Below are 18,068 nucleotides of genomic sequence, written 5' to 3'. Positions count from 1 at the left end.
AGTTATAACCATCCATAGACTGAAACTATACTCACTAAGGTAACTAATGACCTATTGATTGCAATCTGTCTTGCTGTCTTACTAGATTTACGTGTTGCTTTTGACACTGTGGACGATGATGCTGTCCTGCATCATCTTGAGAACCATCCTGGTCTCAAGGAGCTTGCACTTTTTTTGGTTTTGTTCATATTTGAGTAATAGAACACAACTCCTTACATACAGAATGACTGTCTTCCTGTTCCAAGATTAAATACAGTGTTCCTTCCACAGGGATCAGTACTCGGGCCTCTCTTATTTTGTTTTACTTGCTGCCCCTGGGTCACATCTTCAAAAAACACAACACAACCATCACTGATATGCAAAGGACACACACATCTTTCTTCCTCCAACAGTCAATCATTCGGCCAGTGATTCCTCCAGCTGGTTAAATGAGAGACGTGCTTGTCACAAGTAAAAAAAATCTGCATTTGAATGCACACAGCATTGATGTTGATGTTGATAGTTGGTACAGCTACATTGACATAGCTTTTTACAAAGTTCTGCATGAATCTTGATGGCCGCACAGTTTCTCCAACCCACACAGTGAAGAATCCTGGAATAGTATCTGATCCCTGTCTTACATTTGAGCCACACATCAAGTATATGACATGAACTTTCTTCCACCTTCATAAAATACGCCCAAATATGCTCATTTTGTTCAAAATCAGAGATTGAAATCCTAGTACATGCCTTCATAACACTGAGAATAGACTACTGTAATGCACTTTTCTCTGGTCTAACTAAGACAGCAACAAAAGGTCTCAAATTTCTCCAAAAGGTCCAAAATGCAGCTGCCAGAGTCTGTGCAAGATGTAAGAAGTTGGATAATGTAATATTGGTACTGATGTCACTGCCTTGGCTGTCGGGTCATGCAAGAGTTGATTTCAAAATCCTCCTTCTTACCTGTAAGGCTTTAGGCTGGCTCCCTTATATACCTCAGCTTTAGTTTTCCATCTTCTTCATCACATCGCTTATGTTCCCTTGATGCCAGTTTCTTAACTATTCCTCAGTTTAATAAGAACTATGAGAACTCGTCTGGTGGTCGAGCCTTTGCCCACCAAGCGCCACTTTATCTCTTGATATTCTACCGTTGCACCTTCAAGCGGTGAGGTCTGTTGATACTTTCAAATCCAGTCTGAAAAGTATTTTTTTGAATGACAAGTACGGACTCCAACATTATCACAGTGGTAACCTTCGTATATATAAAATGTGACACCTTGCATTGTGGGATTGGTAGCAGAAAGTAGCGTGCAAGCTGTGGTTACTACGTTTTGTTCAATTGACTGAATCTTCTTGGACATTATATCATGTATACATTTACATGCTCAGACTCATAAAATGGTGGAAAGTAAATGTAGTGTTCTCTGTAGTAAACAGGAAGTGATTTCGGACTTGGCCTGGGTTGACACTTTCGTTGTGTTCTGCAAGTATTTTACGACTAACCTGTTTTATTATCTCCAGAAGTTTCATTTTATCTGAAATAGCACACAGAAGTGTTTTAGCTGGACGATTGTAAAGCAGGATGTTATATTTCCACCTTTCAGACTATAGCCCATAAAAAATCATTTGTCTAACCATCCATGAATTTTGGCATTTTGCATGTAATTCACTGAATAACTAAACACAGAGGGCAGCTAACTGTACAACATAGTGTTTTCTTCTACAATGTAGGTCATATATAGGGAATAAATCAGTAGGACTCATATACAGTACATCTGTATACTTCATATACAGACTCATATACAGTATTGGCGCTCACCTCCTACGTAAGTACAGTAATCCTACATACCAAACGTGCATTATGTATAATCATGTATGTTTGAAAACAACTGGAAACTTTTGTTGATCACATGTAGATTTTATACTGATAATATTTAGAGAAGGGTCTTTTTTTCCGTAAGCCCATACACTGTCTCACCTCTGTCCCCACTTCCTTTATCTTTTGGTGTAAAGCTTTTGCCATTGTTCAGATGAAGGCGTCTCGCCTCTCTCTATACATTTTGTTTATTATGATTACCTATTGTATTCCAGGCCGTGCTGTAATGTAATTAGTTTGAAAGTTAAACATCATGCATGATGTATAGGTCTGAGCAGTGTTGTGTTGCGTGGGTGTGTAGCTCACTGCCTTGTCTGTTTCTCTTCCTGTCTCTGTGAGTCAAGCAGTTAACAGAAGACTCTCTACAGTTGGAAAACTTGCTTTCACATCTCTGTGGGCGAGAGCAAGCAAGTGGTTTTCTCACAATAAATGCCTTTATGATGACAGATTGACTCTATATGTGTTAGGTGACAAAATTGTTTAGAGTAGTGGCATGTCAGTATGCATCTGAACAAATTTGTGCTTAAGATGAAGCAGCAATATTTTTTCATCCAGAAATGCATGTAATGTTTCAGAAACTGAGTTTGACTTGTTGAGAGATAGAATCAGCTTGAGGGGAAACAACATCATTGCGAGGTTGAGAAAAGAAACAGTGCAGACCTCAACAGGCTGTATTTAGCGTTTTCTTTCTCTATTTTCATTACTGATGAGAAAAAATTATCATCAAGGGACTTTTTTCGACAAAGACTTTTTATTCAGTCAGCCCACACTGTTCTGTCTGCTCACAGGTGGAGAGCCTCTAAGAGTCTTTGTTGGGCCTGTCAGGCAGTGAAACAGCTGTGGAGCAGTCGTTTTATCATGGGGACACAGGGAGTGGTAACCAGCAGAAAATGACAAACACACGAGGCGGATACTGGACTTCTAATACATTTCTGATATTCAAGGCTGATACTGGGGGTTATCTTCATTATGGAATCTAGCAATTATTTTGCTTGTTTGTTAATCATTAGGTCTACAAAACTTCAGCTAATTGTGAAAAATGCCCATCACAGTTTACGTGGTTACATATAGAGGTGTCATGTTTAGTCAGAATAACAGTACAAAACCCAAAGATACTCAGTTTGCTACCATAGAAGAAAAAGGAAACCAGAAAATTGGAGCTCAAACCAGTTAATTTTTTTCAAGTTTTTGCTTAAAAAATGTATTAAATGATTTATTGATAATTCTTTTTCTGTTAAATTACTAATTAAGAAATTGATTGGCTGATACAGCTCGATTGACATTGGCCAGTCAGTGTCATCCACCTCTCTGGTAATGGATGAGATGCAGTTTGATTACTGTAGCTCGCCAGCTGACTACATGCAAGCAGCAAGTTTTTGAAGAGTTGGAGGCTAGCCTCCCTGTTTTCATTCCCTGAGCTGAGGTTAAGATCATCATGACAGCACTGAACACGCACAGATAAAATATATGTTATTAATATTCTCATCTAACTGTGGGTCTGATGGCAAATCAGCATAAACCCCTGTCAGGCTTTAAATGGTCTTCAAGACACTTTGTCGGGCTAAGATAGAATACAGATCCACTAGAGTATTGGAAATGAAGCCGAAAATGGCAAAACTGCAACTTCTGTTGATACACAAGTATTTTGTACGTACGTATGCATCAAATTATTGGCTAGCAAGAGCTCCAGTATCAGTATTAGCCCACATTGTTGAAACCTGATATTTTCCTATTGCCATGAAGCTGAAAGGTTAACTTTGCTTCGATGCCTCATGTATGCTTGTCGTTGCAGTTGGTCTGTCATTTTCTGGTCCATAATTTGTAGCTATATAGTAAAAGTAGAGTTATCTTTGGGAATCAGGATCTGACCACCAGTCTTTCTAACGCACTAAAAATGTAGGACTAAAACTAGCGGGAGAAGACAGTCACTGTTTAACCGAACTGGTGGCTTTTCTAAATCATATTGTTTAAATATGTCGACACTTTAAGTGTCCCTCCAGTGCTTTTCCAATACCCAGTTTTTGTACAGACTGGGGTCCATCGGATAAAGAAATAGTGATTCTGAGGATATTTCCGTTGACAGCTTGATTGTATGCTGTGACTGCAACTGCTTGAAGCCACTGCCGTCTGCTCACAGCATTAAACCGAGCCGAGTGTCAAGCGTTGAAAGCGTGTCCAAAGTTGCACTGTCATTATAAAGACTGAGGGAGTGGTGAGTTGCTGGCCTTTGAGGCTTTGGCGAGGCAGCCCTGTTACCGTCAGACCTGACTGATCTCTCCCTGCCTTAATCAGCAGACCTGAGGCCCGCCTGCTCTACCACCAGCCCTCTGAACACACTAGGTGTGATTTCTTTCATGATTCAAACTGAAACTAGTTTCCTTCTAAAAGGGCTCCTTGCTGAAGTTGCTGTGTTTACAAGGGAACCTCTTTGTGTCCCCACTAGCCTCTAATCGAAACGTTTGACTCATCTTAGGACTCGCCTTATGAAACAACAAACCACCGCTATGGAAACCCTGAGAGGGAACAGCAGAAAAAGGAAATGTGGGTTGTCATGGGGAATCCAAATAGATATGTTTTGTGAGTTTTTTTCTGCTGTGGTTATTTTTAAGTCATGATTCAGGAACAGGTACAGAAAGAAAAAAGTCAATTTAAATTTAGGTACCAACTACATGAATTTTCCTGCAGTTACAGTTGTCTTGTATAAAGAATTACTTCTACCGTACTGCAGGTAGGAACTGAAATTATTCCACGAGGAACCAGAGGTAACCATGTAAAACACGTGGAGCAAGGGTCATTCAGTTATAAAGAACCACAGAAAATCATGAATGGCAGTTCACTCAATAATACTTACTTCTTATCATCCATAGTTGCTAACAGTTGCTCACCCTTGTGATTGTATGTATTTTGACCCCATTTTTGCATTGAGTTTTATCAAAGCCTGAAAGCTTACTGAAAACATCAGTAGCAAAAAGACACCCACAAAGAGGAGTGAAGAACCACAAAATGTGGTATACAGTATGCATGGCAGCATGGATCCTGAGATGATTTATTTACTGAGGCAAGTTGTGCAGTATCACACGTCCCTGTGCGATAAAGTAATGTCTCATTTAGATTCAGTAAACTGGTTACGCCACATTTAGCAGCAATAAGTGTTGTAGTACTTTCTCACACAGTGTTGTGGAGGAATTTTAGCCCTGTCCTTGATATAAATCCACTTCAGCTCACTGACGTTTGTTTGCTCCCAAGCAGGACTTGCCTGTACAAGCTCTGGATTTTGGACTTCACTGTTCTAAAACTGTAGTTTTCAACCATTCCGATATGGAATTTGTGATGTTTTGGATTAATGCCGTGCAGTATGACCCTGTGTTGCTTCAGCTTTAGCCTCTGAACTCAGTGCCTGATGTGATTCTGCGGGATTCTCTCATGCAAAGCAGAATCGCGAGGTGATTGAAAGTAATACAGGTCTTGATGCAGCGAAGCATCTGCGAACTGAGACGCCGCTGCCACCACATGTTAGGGTCTTACCGTGGAATGTAGTGTTTGCTTTTCACTAGACATAACAGACTCTGTGCCAGCCACAAATATCCAGTTGTAACTCATCTGTTCACTTCGTCCCAGAAATCCTGAGAATTGTTCAAGTGTTTTCACACATTTTACATTCATATATTTGTCTTGCCAAGCAATGCTTTCTGCCTTGTTATCGTTCTTGTCTTTCTGAATGTAGTGTCATTAACTGAGGCTGGAGAAGTCAACAGCAAAGTCTTGTTGATGTAGGTGTTTCTGTGACTTCCTGGGTGATTGTACATTTTTCTTGAACACATGTTCTAAGTACAGCCTGTTGTGCAAAGATAGATGCCGTAGTGGATATTTGGAAATTTAGTGGATAGCTTCATGAGTGGTATGGTTTTACTCTGCGGCCTGTATGCTAACAACCTCCACATTGCTGACTCCTGGATGTGGGTGGTGAGGTATTGATTAGGGATGCACCAGTCCACTTTTTTCCCCATCGAATTCCAAAATCTGTATTTGGCAGTCTGTTGACTCTGAGTAGCAGTCCTCACCCAATACCGGTGCTTAGTGGAAAAAGCTGCATGCTGCACTTTTAGGTGTAAGGCAACATCATGTTTGACTTAAACATTGCTCTCCTAACCTTGTAAAACAAAATGTAACAAGTGAATACATAATTCTAAATTTACTGAATTGTTAATCGTGCACAAGCAACTTCAAAATGAACAGGATTTATAAGTGTTTAATTTCAAGTGTAACCTTTTAAATACAGCTATGTAACTGGCTAATTAAGCTAACATTAGCTACTTGAGTTGGTTGAGTTACATTTTTTAATCTTTCCAGCCAACTTGTTTTGAATGAGAACCCTGTGAAACTGTTTTAAATGTGTGCTTAAATGCCTACATACTGATATCATGCTAAGAGTGAAGCTAAAGGTAACTGCTGTATTGTTTTTGTATTACTAATGTAATTATAATAAGGAAAAATGTAAGATCAAACTGTCATTCCCACAGGTGTTAGAAAACAAGTTTTTGTTTTTTGTTTTTTTTTTACACACATAACCTCACATATAATTTAGGGTAAAATGCTCCTTGGTCTTGGAAGTAATGCTTGGTTAGGTAACTACCATGGCTAGTAAGATAGTTAGCTAGACATGCTAACATTAGCAACAGCAGTTGAATCCAGGGAAAATAATCTCCTCTGCTTCCAATAACTGACAAATAACCACTGTGCTGTGGTCATATTTCAGAGGACAAATTCATTGATGCGTTTCTGGTGATAGACCACATTTACATAATGGAATGATATGTTGCTGTGGCCTAGTTTAGGAATTATACGCACACTGCCACCTTTAAGCAGTGTGGACTATATGAACAGACCTGTCAGCGCTCCTGTTTTTCCTGGGATTCTCTGGAATTTTACCCGTCTCCGGCTGTTCTTCCATGTACATATGTTCCTGTAAATTTCCTGTATTTTTAACCGTGATATTTACTTATAGACACAAAGTAAAAATACATTTGAGTGACTATTTACAGTCAGTGACTTGCACACTGACTAACATGGTGACAAACTGAATGTCTGTGTATCACAGGACCCACTTCTCTCTTTCAGTTCTTTCTCATGTTGTAAAAGCCTGTTGTATTTCGGTCAGACATTGGATCCTCAGTAACGCTAAATTTTAACCAGGTGTTAGTGTGCAGCAAAGCCCTACTTAGTCTCTGGCTTAATTTACTGTTTGCTGCTGTGTGGGTGTGCGTTGAAGTGGTTTAAGTCCCTTCCTTAAGCAGCTTCCTTCAGCCGCTGCCTCTCACGCTCTCTTCCTTCTTTCTGATTCTCTCACACACATATGTAATGGTATGTAGGTCTACACCTGTGGGACACAGCAGCGTCATAAAACACAAGCAGTCGCCAGCACACCAGTAAGCTGGCTCTGATGTCTCTGACAGTCTTTGCTATGGTCACAACTGCTGCTCACTGAGCTGACTGTGGTGAAGTTGCATAGAAAATGTGGTGGTTGTGTCTTGTGTATACAGACCGGTTTTGCCTTGACCTTCCAGTACAAGTATAGCGTCAAAAAATCAGGGTTGTGTTCTGCTGATGTGATACAACATGATTGTATTGGATCAGTGTCACATCTATAAAACACCACCTTGTCCTGCCTGCAAGGTGACTCACTCTGAAAGGGTTTTAGTGTCTCATGAAGGTCTTAATTGTGTTTTAAAGGCTGTTCCAACCTAAGCTTGAGGCCAAATGCTGAATCCACTTGAGATTGCCACAATTAACTTAAATCCAAAAATATCAAAACTAGTACTAAAATTCAAAACACATGTAGACGGGACTGAAACGAGCTATATGTCTGTCCCAGGTTCAGTGACTCATATTTTAACAGATACTCTAATACGACGATTGAACCCCATTTATGCCTGGTATTAACATGTGATCTGTATCCAGACATGTTATCCAGATAAGGAAAAATGCATGTGACAAGTATTAAATAGTAACACTCTAACAGAATACTTTTTCCCCTGCAGTTTTGTTTAAAATCATCCATTGTCAAGATTATAATACAGATTATTATCATTGTAAGCAAATCATTGTCTTTCAGTCCATGAATATTAGCATCCACCTTTGAAGTCCTGTAATAATCAAATCCCAATACAATGTCAGCATGCAGTCATTTATGCACACATAAACTGTATGTGTGCCAACACACAAACACACGCCTCTCTGTAGCACCTCCGCCCATCCCATCCCAGAGGAACAGCTCATGTAGTGCTGAGGAAGCTACTTGCTCCCCAGAGATGAAAACCACATTAGCATGTTACAAGCGCTTATCTTCTGAGTGGCAGCTAATTAGATTCTTTGGCTCTAATATGAATAATCTGATCTGCTGTTCCTTCTCCTGCTTATCAGCTGAGCCTCCAGGTGCTGCTGGGGTAAGGATGGAGGCACTGAATGGATAAATCACTATTCTCTTAGCTTCTTTCTTTTAAACCGGTCTTTAGTCTCTGTAACTGCATTACACAACCCAGTAAATGGAACTTTGTGTAACAATGAATCAGCATCAACCTTGTTTGTTTTGTGTAATCAGGACTTAAATACCTTTATTCAAATCAGAAAGCTGTTAGAGGCCAGTTAGTTCATAATTCACACCTCTTTAGGCATTGTGAAAAATACTGTATTATGTTTTCTGTGACTTCTTGACTGATTCATCTTTTCAGTTATTCAAGCAGAGAAAGCAGAGAGCACACATAGCTAACAGCAGAAAATGTTAATATGCACTGTGAGCTTCCTCGCTGACGTAATAACACACTTCAAATGAATGAAAAACTCCTTCACAAGTAACAGAGACCTTCATCACGGTTAAGAGGAGTCATTAACATCGATTCCTCCTCATGAAGGGAATCTATGTTAATGTCTTCCTACACATGCTATGTATCATCTTCCACGCTGTTCTGAGGGAGCTTACAAGGAACTGACGCTTCCTCTGACTTGTGATCCATATTGTTATATAGCCTGCGCTCTACTCACATTTTGTCTTTCTCAGTTCCTGGTTATGACATAAATTTACAATGTCCTCTGACCTTTTGTATCAAAAGGTGGGAGTGGAAAGAATGCTAAAAATATCCTGCTTAAATGAAAGTGTTTCATGTGTTCTAAACTGCATGACTTCAGTTTGGCCATGGGAAAGGCTGTAGTTGTTGCATAAATCAAAGATTTATCTGCTCGAGCTACCACACACGTATTGCATGTTTGTCAGTGCAGTAGATGCACCAACAGAATGACATCATCATGCCTAAAGCCAAGGCACATTTGTGCATGGTTAGAAATAAAATGCAAAAGTATAACATGACCACAGCCATGGTAGAGCGTTAATTCTGAAATTCATGTCACACGAATTCAGCAGCATTATTCAGTACAACCTCAACATGTTGGTACTGTAGATACAGATGAAAACCATTTGTAGAGAGCTACTGTCACCTCTAATGATAACAAATTGACTTTTGTTCAACTGATGTATGTATCAGAGTAATGCTGCATCAGCAGCAGGAAGCTGTTTTCAGAGAGAAAAAGCTCTGATAAATCCACTTCATGCTACCTGCCCAGGACCAAATAACAGGTGGACAAGTTAGCGGCTAGCTGGTGAGCTTAGTGGAGCATGTAGCAGCAAAAGAGTCAAGCCTTCCTCTCAAGGAGTTGGTGGGGATTAATGGATTTTTTTCTATGTGCACCTCCCTAGAACAGTAATGTCACGCCGCAGCAATGCACACACCTACAACTGTGATTGGTCCACTTGCTCGCTGCTACAGTTTGTCGGCTTCCACCTGAAGCTGAAACTCAAATGATGATTGCCAGCTCTGAGCAATGTCTTTTGGCATACTGTGTGAACAGAGATGTAATTGGTTCAGTAGTCTCACACACCCTCTCCTCCAGCGTCTTCGCTCTGCTCTGCCTCGCAGAGAGGTTTCTCCTATGGGTTATAAAACAGTAAAAACAAAAGGACTAAACCCATTTGCTGTAACACCTTGACAAGCTGGTAGCATGTCAGTGGTGTGTTTTCTGTTCCCAAGCTCCTCCAAAGTTCAAAATCAGTTTATATAGCTGTACATTTATTTGCACAGTCTTACAAATGTAAGACAAATGGATTTCTCTGTTGATCTGTGCTTGATGTAATGTTCGTATTTTAAAGAAAGTGGAAGTGTTACTGACTGCATCAAATTTATAGAGGTGCATACTAAAGCATTTAAATGAATTTAAAGTGATTTTAGCGTTGTCAGAAAATGTAGTTTGTTGCTCCCCTCACTGCCACATGCAGTCGTCTCTCAGCTCTTTTCCATTCGACATTGTAATGTTTTTCTGTCTGAGTTGACGGTTCCTGAATTTCTGTTTAGATATTCACTTCAGCCACTCATACCAGGAAAATATTGAATAATTCACCAGTTTTCCTTTTCCAGCGACACTGTGTGTACCCAGCTCCAGTGGCAGTTCTGTTCAGTCAACACATTTAAAAAACTTTTCCATGTTATTTCCTTTAAAGCCCTCACTTGCAACTCCAGCTGTTTACAGAGTTAAGAGTTTCCATGTAGGTGTTAATGCAGAGCAGGCACCTCATTACAGACACTTCCTAAGTCTGAAATCCTGTTTATCAGGATGATGTTTCCTAACTGCATTTAAGAAAATGTAGCTGCTACAAAACCAACCTAACTGGGAAACCTTGTCATTAATTCAAAAAGCTACTCTGTCATTAGGTCTGCATGGCACTGACAAGAGGATAGGGAACAACGTCAACACCAAAATATTATGAATTTCCCCGACCTTGTGTAGATGGGTATACATTGACTGGAAAGACAATTCATCCTGACTGGGATGGCGGAGCTACGTCTGGCTCTAGAGAGGCCTATGAGGACGGATGGGGCTCTGTCAGCGGTCGTACTGATCACAAATGCACTTAGATTTTTGCTGAGGGTGATATCCAGACTGAGGTGGCAGATCTGTCTTTAACGTCGCAGCCTTGTCTGTGGCCTGTGACAAGTGAAGCGAGAGTTGTTGATATGACGTGCTAATCAAGGATACAGGCAGGCTTGTGAATGCTCTAAACGCAGATAAAGGCATGACAGGTGCCGATTGAAGAGTCGAGTTTACAGTTAAAATTTCTTAAGATAAGATAAGAGGTCTGAGATAAGATAGCACACAGCCATGGGTTTAGAAGTTGCTTCTGTAATAGGAAGATAAGAAAAATCCTATCTTTGAATCGTCAGTTAAGACAGGACAAGCAGCCAATAAGGCCCAGCTCTCCTTTTATTTGCCATCGGCTGCCAGAAAACTCCAGAGGATTCAAACTATTGTACAGACAACAAGATCAATGTGTTTCTCTGCTGCTCAGCTCATTCAGACAGAGATACCCAACAGAGCTTTCTCCTCCAGCTTCCCCGTTGTCACACTGCACCTACCGGTCCTATGCTGCTGCTGCCTGCTACACACACCTCAGACTGTAGATCAGTAAGTTGGCGGGGAACATTGTCAGTGTTGTGGAGGACATCATTCAATTTTTTTTCTTTCTCTGTTGTGCTCTTTTACAGACTGAAAGCCCTGGTATCAACAGGAGGTCGCAGTGTGCAAGCAGCATGTGACTGGTGAGTTAAAACAACAATAGGTGTACAGTGCATTCAGTATGCACGTCACAAGTCAGTGGAAAATGTGTAGTATACTGCCCTCTGCTGTAGACAGGTGTCACAAGAGTTATGGTCAGGATGTGTTCAGTACACGCTGCGTAGGGTCTATATTTTGCAGATGATTTATGATTTTCAAATCTGTTTGTTGTATTTATTATTAAAGAGCAGCCTCCTCATCTTCTGTCATTGTCTTTTTTAAGGTTATGATTCTTGAAAACTGTGCAAACGGAAGACTTTTTCTTCATTCCTTGGTGCATCTCTGTCTCCCCCCAGGTTGTTTTCCCATGTGGATGACCCCTTCCTGGATGACCCTCTGCCCAGGGAGTTTGTCCTCTACCTGCGCCCCAGCGGACCTCTACAGAACCAGCTCTCCCACTTCTGGCAACAGAGCCGGGTGACTTGTGGCAAAAACAAAGCCCACAACATTTTCCCCCACATCACCCTCTGCCAGTTCTTCATGGTGAGTAGGAGAGTTCAGCTGAGATGCACCTCATGACGTAAATGTGATAGCAATTTGACAGTTATCTAACACAATACTAATATCTTCCTTGTATTTTTACATTTTTATTTATTGAAGTGCAGGGATTGATTTTATATCTGGCAAATGCCTGATATACAGCATGTGAGCAAATAGGAATAGATGTGCCAACATAATGGTACCCCATGGAGCTCACTCACCATGTGTGTACTGTATCTTCAAGGTTTAATAAGCATGTTGAGTGCGTTTCCAAATAAGGTATTTGCAAAGTCAAGATTTGAAATATTTTAAACCCGTCTTTGTTTACTTCCATGTTTGCTTGTTAGGGGTCTTCTTTCATGCCTTCGTTGGCATTGCTATGCTCCTACTGCCACTAAATGTCACAAACTGATGCCTATAATGTTAATTGCATGCATGCATTGCTCCTCGTGTGCATGCGCTATACAAACAAACCAGGTCAAAAACCTTTAGCATGCTGTCATTCTATGCTTGTGTACTGTCTAACATTTGAAAATCATGCAAATTCATTTTTCTATCTCATAATTATTGAGGGCAGTTCTAAAGAAATGTACAAGATTTATTGTTAAACGTGTGGGCGAGTGTTCTTCACACTCACAATGCTCATTTATTAGTTTTTAACAGCGAAATACTTCACAGAAAATACTTTTCTTTCTTCATATCCTAACTTTCTCTGCAGTGCCACTGCTTCCTTTCCTGCACCTGATGTCAAATATCTGTCCATAATGGTCCTGTCATGTGTCATTTCCATGGGCTTAACTGTTCATTCCCATCATCCTTCCTCCTTACAAACAGTGTGCAGACCACAAAGTGGAAGCTCTATGCGAGGCCCTCCTGGCCACTGTCCAGCAGTGGCGGGGTCGATTTCCCAGCCCGCTTCCTCTAGAGCTTTACACATCCTCCAATTTCATCGGCCTTTTCGTGGAGGAGCAGGTGGCCGACATCCTCAAGCAGTTTGCAGCCGACTTCGCAACAGAAGCTGCCAGGAAGGCAGGTAGGAAGCACGAGCTCAGAGTTTATCATATTCACCATGTAATGTGTGGTGACCAGCTGTGGCAGTGAATGATTGGTCAGGATGGCGGTCATGTTGGGTTATTAAAGCACTCACTCAATCTGTCACTGTAATTCTTCTTAAACACAGGCGAAAATGAGACTGACTGCCAAAGAGTATTTCAGGCAGCTAAGTGCCAAATCAGATTAGAGCCGTGGCGTTAGCGCTTATGCTCTGTCATATTTCTGTTTCATGGTAAAGAGACGGATTAGAGCGTGTCATTAGAATCTGATGTGGACATGTTGAGTCTTGTCAGGATTCATCTGTGATGCTTTGTGCAGTTTTATTCTGCTGCAGTGTCATGATCAGATTTTTTTCTCTGTTGTTTAGATCACAGAAGTTGCAGATTTTGTGCTGTCTTGTGGTGAACTGTTGGTGTGACACACTGTATTTTGTAAAACATGTCATCTTTCAACTCCAGAAGTCCATGTGGAGCCTCATAAGAAGCAGCTTCACGTAACTCTGGCTTACAACTTCCCCACCAATCACCTCCCATCACTGGAGAAACTGGCCAAGGGCATTGAAGTCAAGCTCGGCTGCGATTGGCTGGCAGTCCTGTTCTCCCGGGACATTCGCTTTGCAAACCATGAGGTCGGTAATATTCCCGCTGACTGTGCATGTTTTGAGGTCACAGATATCTATTAACGTACAGAATCAAGACATTTTGACATATGATATTTGATCTGAATGTCAATAACTCAGCCAGCACTCGTCTCTGCAGACCCTGCGGGTGATGTATCCCTACATGCCTCAGAACGAGGATGAGCTGGAGCTGGTTCCCGGCGATTTTGTCTTCATGTCTCCATTGGATCAGGGTAGCACCAGTGAGGGCTGGGTGTACGGGACCTCGCTGGCCTCTGGGCTGTCTGGTCTGTTGCCTGAGAACTACGTCAGCTTGGCCGATGAGTCCGACACCTGGGTCTTCCACGGGTGAGCAGAGCGCTCTCTGTTTCTTTTACTCTTATTTGAACACACCTCCATGTACAATGAACAGAAGTTGGACTGAGGTCTGTTCTCCTGGCCCACCATAGATCCCATTCATTCTTCAGCTGTGGGCCCAGTGATAGGACCAAGGAGAGAGGGATGTTTGATGGACTGCTGGACAGCCGACGCCCTGATAACACAAGTCCTGGAGACACACCCACCCTCAGTCTCATTTGCCATCCGATGCAGGTAGTTGTGTTCATAGCTGATAATTATTTTAAAAATTAATTTAATGCTATATCCTCAAAACTTGACATGCATGATATTACCTATAGGAACCTTCACAAAGCCTCGTCATTTGCTGCTGCTTTTACTTCCAGCAGGTCCTGCGGATCAGTGGCAGTCACTCTCGGCAGCCAAAGCGGACACTGTTTGTCTGTCGGCACGGTGAGAGGATGGATGTGGTGTTTGGCAAACACTGGCTCTCCCTCTGCTCCGACAGCAAAGGTGAGAAGTCAGAGGTGTAGGTAGAAAATTGGAGCGTTGGAGTACTTCACTGTCCTTAAAGAAACCACTGTACATTTGACATTTTGCTGTTCTGCAGGTCGATATGTGCGTTCCAATCTGAACATGCCTCCCAGTTTGCCGCTGTGGGGAGACAAGAGAGATTATGACATGGACGCTCCCATCACTGTGTTTGGGTCCACGCAGGCTCGACTAGTGGGTGCGTCTCCAATATGAATCCAAATGATGTGCCACACCTGCTGTTATTGTTGTTATGTGTGTGAAATGTCTGTGTGCTACATATGTGCTTTTCCAGGTGAGGCCCTGTTGGAGAGTAACACAGTGATAGACTTTGTGTACTGCTCTCCCTCCTTGCGATGTGTTCAGACTGCACAGAACATCCTGAAAGGTAAGACTCCTCTAGAACATGGCATGGAGCAGGGATAGTTATTGATCACAAAAATTTATCTCAGGAGGAGCGTGATCATGTCGAACTTAAGCAAATGAACTGTACTGAAATTACTGTAGTATGTTGGCATGTAATGAGGTTTCACAAGGACCCATGTCTTTATGGCTCCTCGTGGCGAGAGACGTGGCCAGAGGCATTCTGTCGGGGTTGTCCATTTGTCCGTCTGTACATCCCATTCTCCTGAATGTATCTCAGGAGAATGGGATGTACAGACGTAGATCCGATTGTTTAGATCTTCTGTGCTGCAGGGTTGAAGATGTGTGTGTTGTAGCTTCTTTGCATATTTGAAGCATTGTAGTCACCACAAGCTCATTGGTTCTGCTGATATTGAGCTTCGGGTGATTGTTGTTGCACCATGTGATGAAGCTCTCTGTCAGTCCTCTGGACTCCTCTGGAAAAATAGTCTCTGAGTTAAGACAGCATGCTTCTCACAGGAAATGATTCACTGGAATCATACATGTCAATATAGTGAGAGCTTACAGTTAGCCAAAAAAATACAGTTAATACCTTTTATTCAGTTCCTTCAAAGTCTTCACTACATATATTACATTGTCTGGACAGACATTGATGTAAACTGCTACTTGACTGACGGGGGAGACATACAACCACAAAGCAGTAATTCTAGTGTTTGCTTTAAGATGAGCTCTGATGTATTATGTTTGTGTAAACAGGTCTGCAGCAGGATGGGAAGCTGAAGGTGCGAGTGGAACCGGGCCTTTTTGAATGGACCAAGTGGGTTTCTGGGAACTCCCTTCCTGCATGGATACCTCCCACCGACCTGGCTGCAGCACACTTCAGCGTGGACACAACATACAGGTGATAGAAATATCTTACCAGGATCAGTCAAGCCCTGTGCAGGTCACTGAATCCATCACCTCACAGTATCAAATGATCTGATGTACCAGCACACACATTTTCCAACTAACTGTTTTATGGCTTCATTGTCCTGTTTAGGCAGTTTGAAAGTTGTGTTCTTGGAAATGTATCAGTCAGTTGGTGCAGCACCTGGACTCCTGCAGCTGTTCATGGGTTTCCCAGCTACAGTGTGCCTAGCATGCAGCTAATACTTTTTGGCACTTTTTACGAGCAAATCTGTAAACCTGTGTCTGAAAAATCAAGTGAAGTAAGTTCATACTTAGAGTATTTGCTGAAAAGTGTGCAGCGTTCACAAAGAACATGGTCTGACTGTCTTTGACCCTCCTGAACCTCACATCGATGTCCTGGATACCATGACACTGCTCTGTTAGCTCTGAGTTTACTGATCCAGCTCGTAGCGTTTTCACATGAAAGGTCAACAAACACATGAAGAACATGGAGTACTTAACATGACATTATCTTAAACCACAATACCCACAGGGAAATGAAGGATTGTAAGAAGCAAACAGTAGATTCAGATAAGCCTTTGCTCAGCTACTTTACACTGTGTGCAACTGATAATAGGTCATTGCTGTTTTACAGGCAGCTATTGCGGTTAACTATTTCTCTGTTACTTAGAAGTCTTGTTTTAAACCCAGAGTGCATGCATGCTCACAGAAAAACAGATTTTTCCATTTGCGACATAATTACTAATTACTAAGTACTTAAATGCGTGCCAGGATTTGGAATGATGACTTTTTCCAGTGATCTGATTGGTCAGTGGAAGGCCTGTTTTGACGTTAACATGCACTGAAGCAGGTTAGCTGTGCAGCGTAGGTTACCATGGTGATCTTACCGAGTTAAAAGTGAGCCAACTCGGTGATTTCAGAAAACCTGCTTGAAGCCCAAAGACAGATGGCTGACCCACTAATCTTGCTCCCTGATAACAGGCCCTGATCCTTGACCGTGGCTCTAATGCACAGAAACAAAACAGTGAAGTGGTGTCAGTTCTAATCGCTTTATGCCCACCTCCGCCTCTGTGTGTATAGTGTGACGATTCACAAAAAATTTGATGCATACAAAAACATATTCAAATATCATTACATTCAGTTTTATTTTTCTCTTTTTAACATCACTTATTATCAGTTTTGAGTGTTGTGCACATTACATTTGTGGCACCTGAATTTGTATATACAGTGTGTATATATATCTATATCTATATCTATAGATATATAGATATATATATACATGTGTGTGTGTGTGTGTGTGTGTGTGTGTAGATAGATAGATAGATAGATAGATAGATAGATAGATAGATAGATAGATAGATAGATAGATAGATAGATAGATAGATAGATAGATAGATAGATATACGTGTGTGTGTGTGTGTGTGTGTGTGTGTGTGTGTGTGTGTGTGTGTGTGTGTGTGTGTGCTTTCTGTATATTCAGTAAATATTTGCACGGTGTACAGTTCACATGCTCTGCCTGCAGCTGTAGAGCTGTAGCCCTTCTGTCTATCCACTCTGCCTGCCCTGCAGAGCCATGCTCCTTTAGCTCTGCAGTACTGAAGTATCTGTAGATAGCCTCTGCTTTTGTGTTTGATGGGTGTTGAATTTCATCCTTTTTCAGTGGCAGTGACAACCCCAAACCACAGTACAGCAAGGCCAACCAATGCCTCAGCTGGAAGGCACTCAACACAACTAAACCTGAAACTAAAACTAAAGCAGTTCCTGTGCATCATCATTAACATACAGTTGTTTTTCTAATACTTGGCATTTGTCTCTGTATAGACCTCTAATCCCAGTCAGCAAGCTCACTGTGTCTGAATCGTATGAGAACTACATGAGCCGGAGCTACCAAGTGACCAAAGATATCCTGTCGGACTGCAAAAACACTGGTGAGAGACGCTCAGCAGAGCTCCTGGTGCATCTGGAAGAGGTTGTTGAGCCTGTGTAGGTGAACTTTTACTTTATTGTTTGTCCACTGCTGATGTTGCATCCTGCCTGGGTTTCCACTCTTCGCAGGAAACAACGTGCTGATTGTAGCCCACGCATCTTCCCTCGAGGCCTGCACACGCCAGCTGCAGGGCCGCAGCCCACAGAGCGCCAAGGACTTCATCCAAGTAGTCCGAAAGGTCTGTTCACTGCATGTCTTCTTTTTTATCTAGTCCATCTGATTTTTCTTTTACTTCCATCTGACTCTCTCCCTGTGCCCACTGTGACTAGCATGCACTT

The 18,068-nt window shown here is 41.7% G+C and overlaps 1 protein-coding gene across 2 annotated transcripts in view; it reads left to right on the top strand.

Moving 5' to 3' along the window:
- Positions 1 to 18,068, top strand: part of LOC139336677 (ubiquitin-associated and SH3 domain-containing protein B-like) — a 43,701-nt gene that overhangs the window by 19,575 nt on the left and 6,058 nt on the right. The window contains exons 2-13 of one of the 2 annotated variants that reach the window (XM_070970851.1): positions 11,443 to 11,496; positions 11,809 to 11,995; positions 12,827 to 13,025; positions 13,504 to 13,673; positions 13,804 to 14,012; positions 14,114 to 14,255; positions 14,387 to 14,513; positions 14,611 to 14,730; positions 14,827 to 14,919; positions 15,651 to 15,795; positions 17,625 to 17,731; positions 17,859 to 17,968. In XM_070970851.1, coding sequence (XP_070826952.1) covers positions 11,443 to 11,496; positions 11,809 to 11,995; positions 12,827 to 13,025; positions 13,504 to 13,673; positions 13,804 to 14,012; positions 14,114 to 14,255; positions 14,387 to 14,513; positions 14,611 to 14,730; positions 14,827 to 14,919; positions 15,651 to 15,795; positions 17,625 to 17,731; positions 17,859 to 17,968 — 1,663 coding nt within the window. The remainder of the gene's footprint in view (positions 1 to 11,442; positions 11,497 to 11,808; positions 11,996 to 12,826; positions 13,026 to 13,503; positions 13,674 to 13,803; positions 14,013 to 14,113; positions 14,256 to 14,386; positions 14,514 to 14,610; positions 14,731 to 14,826; positions 14,920 to 15,650; positions 15,796 to 17,624; positions 17,732 to 17,858; positions 17,969 to 18,068) is intronic. The other variant, XM_070970852.1, reaches the window with a different exon arrangement.

Source organism: Chaetodon trifascialis, chromosome 9, assembly GCF_039877785.1.
Source record: "Chaetodon trifascialis isolate fChaTrf1 chromosome 9, fChaTrf1.hap1, whole genome shotgun sequence".
In the NCBI taxonomy this organism is placed as follows: Eukaryota; Metazoa; Chordata; class Actinopteri; order Chaetodontiformes; family Chaetodontidae; genus Chaetodon; species Chaetodon trifascialis.
This window is presented reverse-complemented; position numbering and strand designations above follow the sequence as displayed.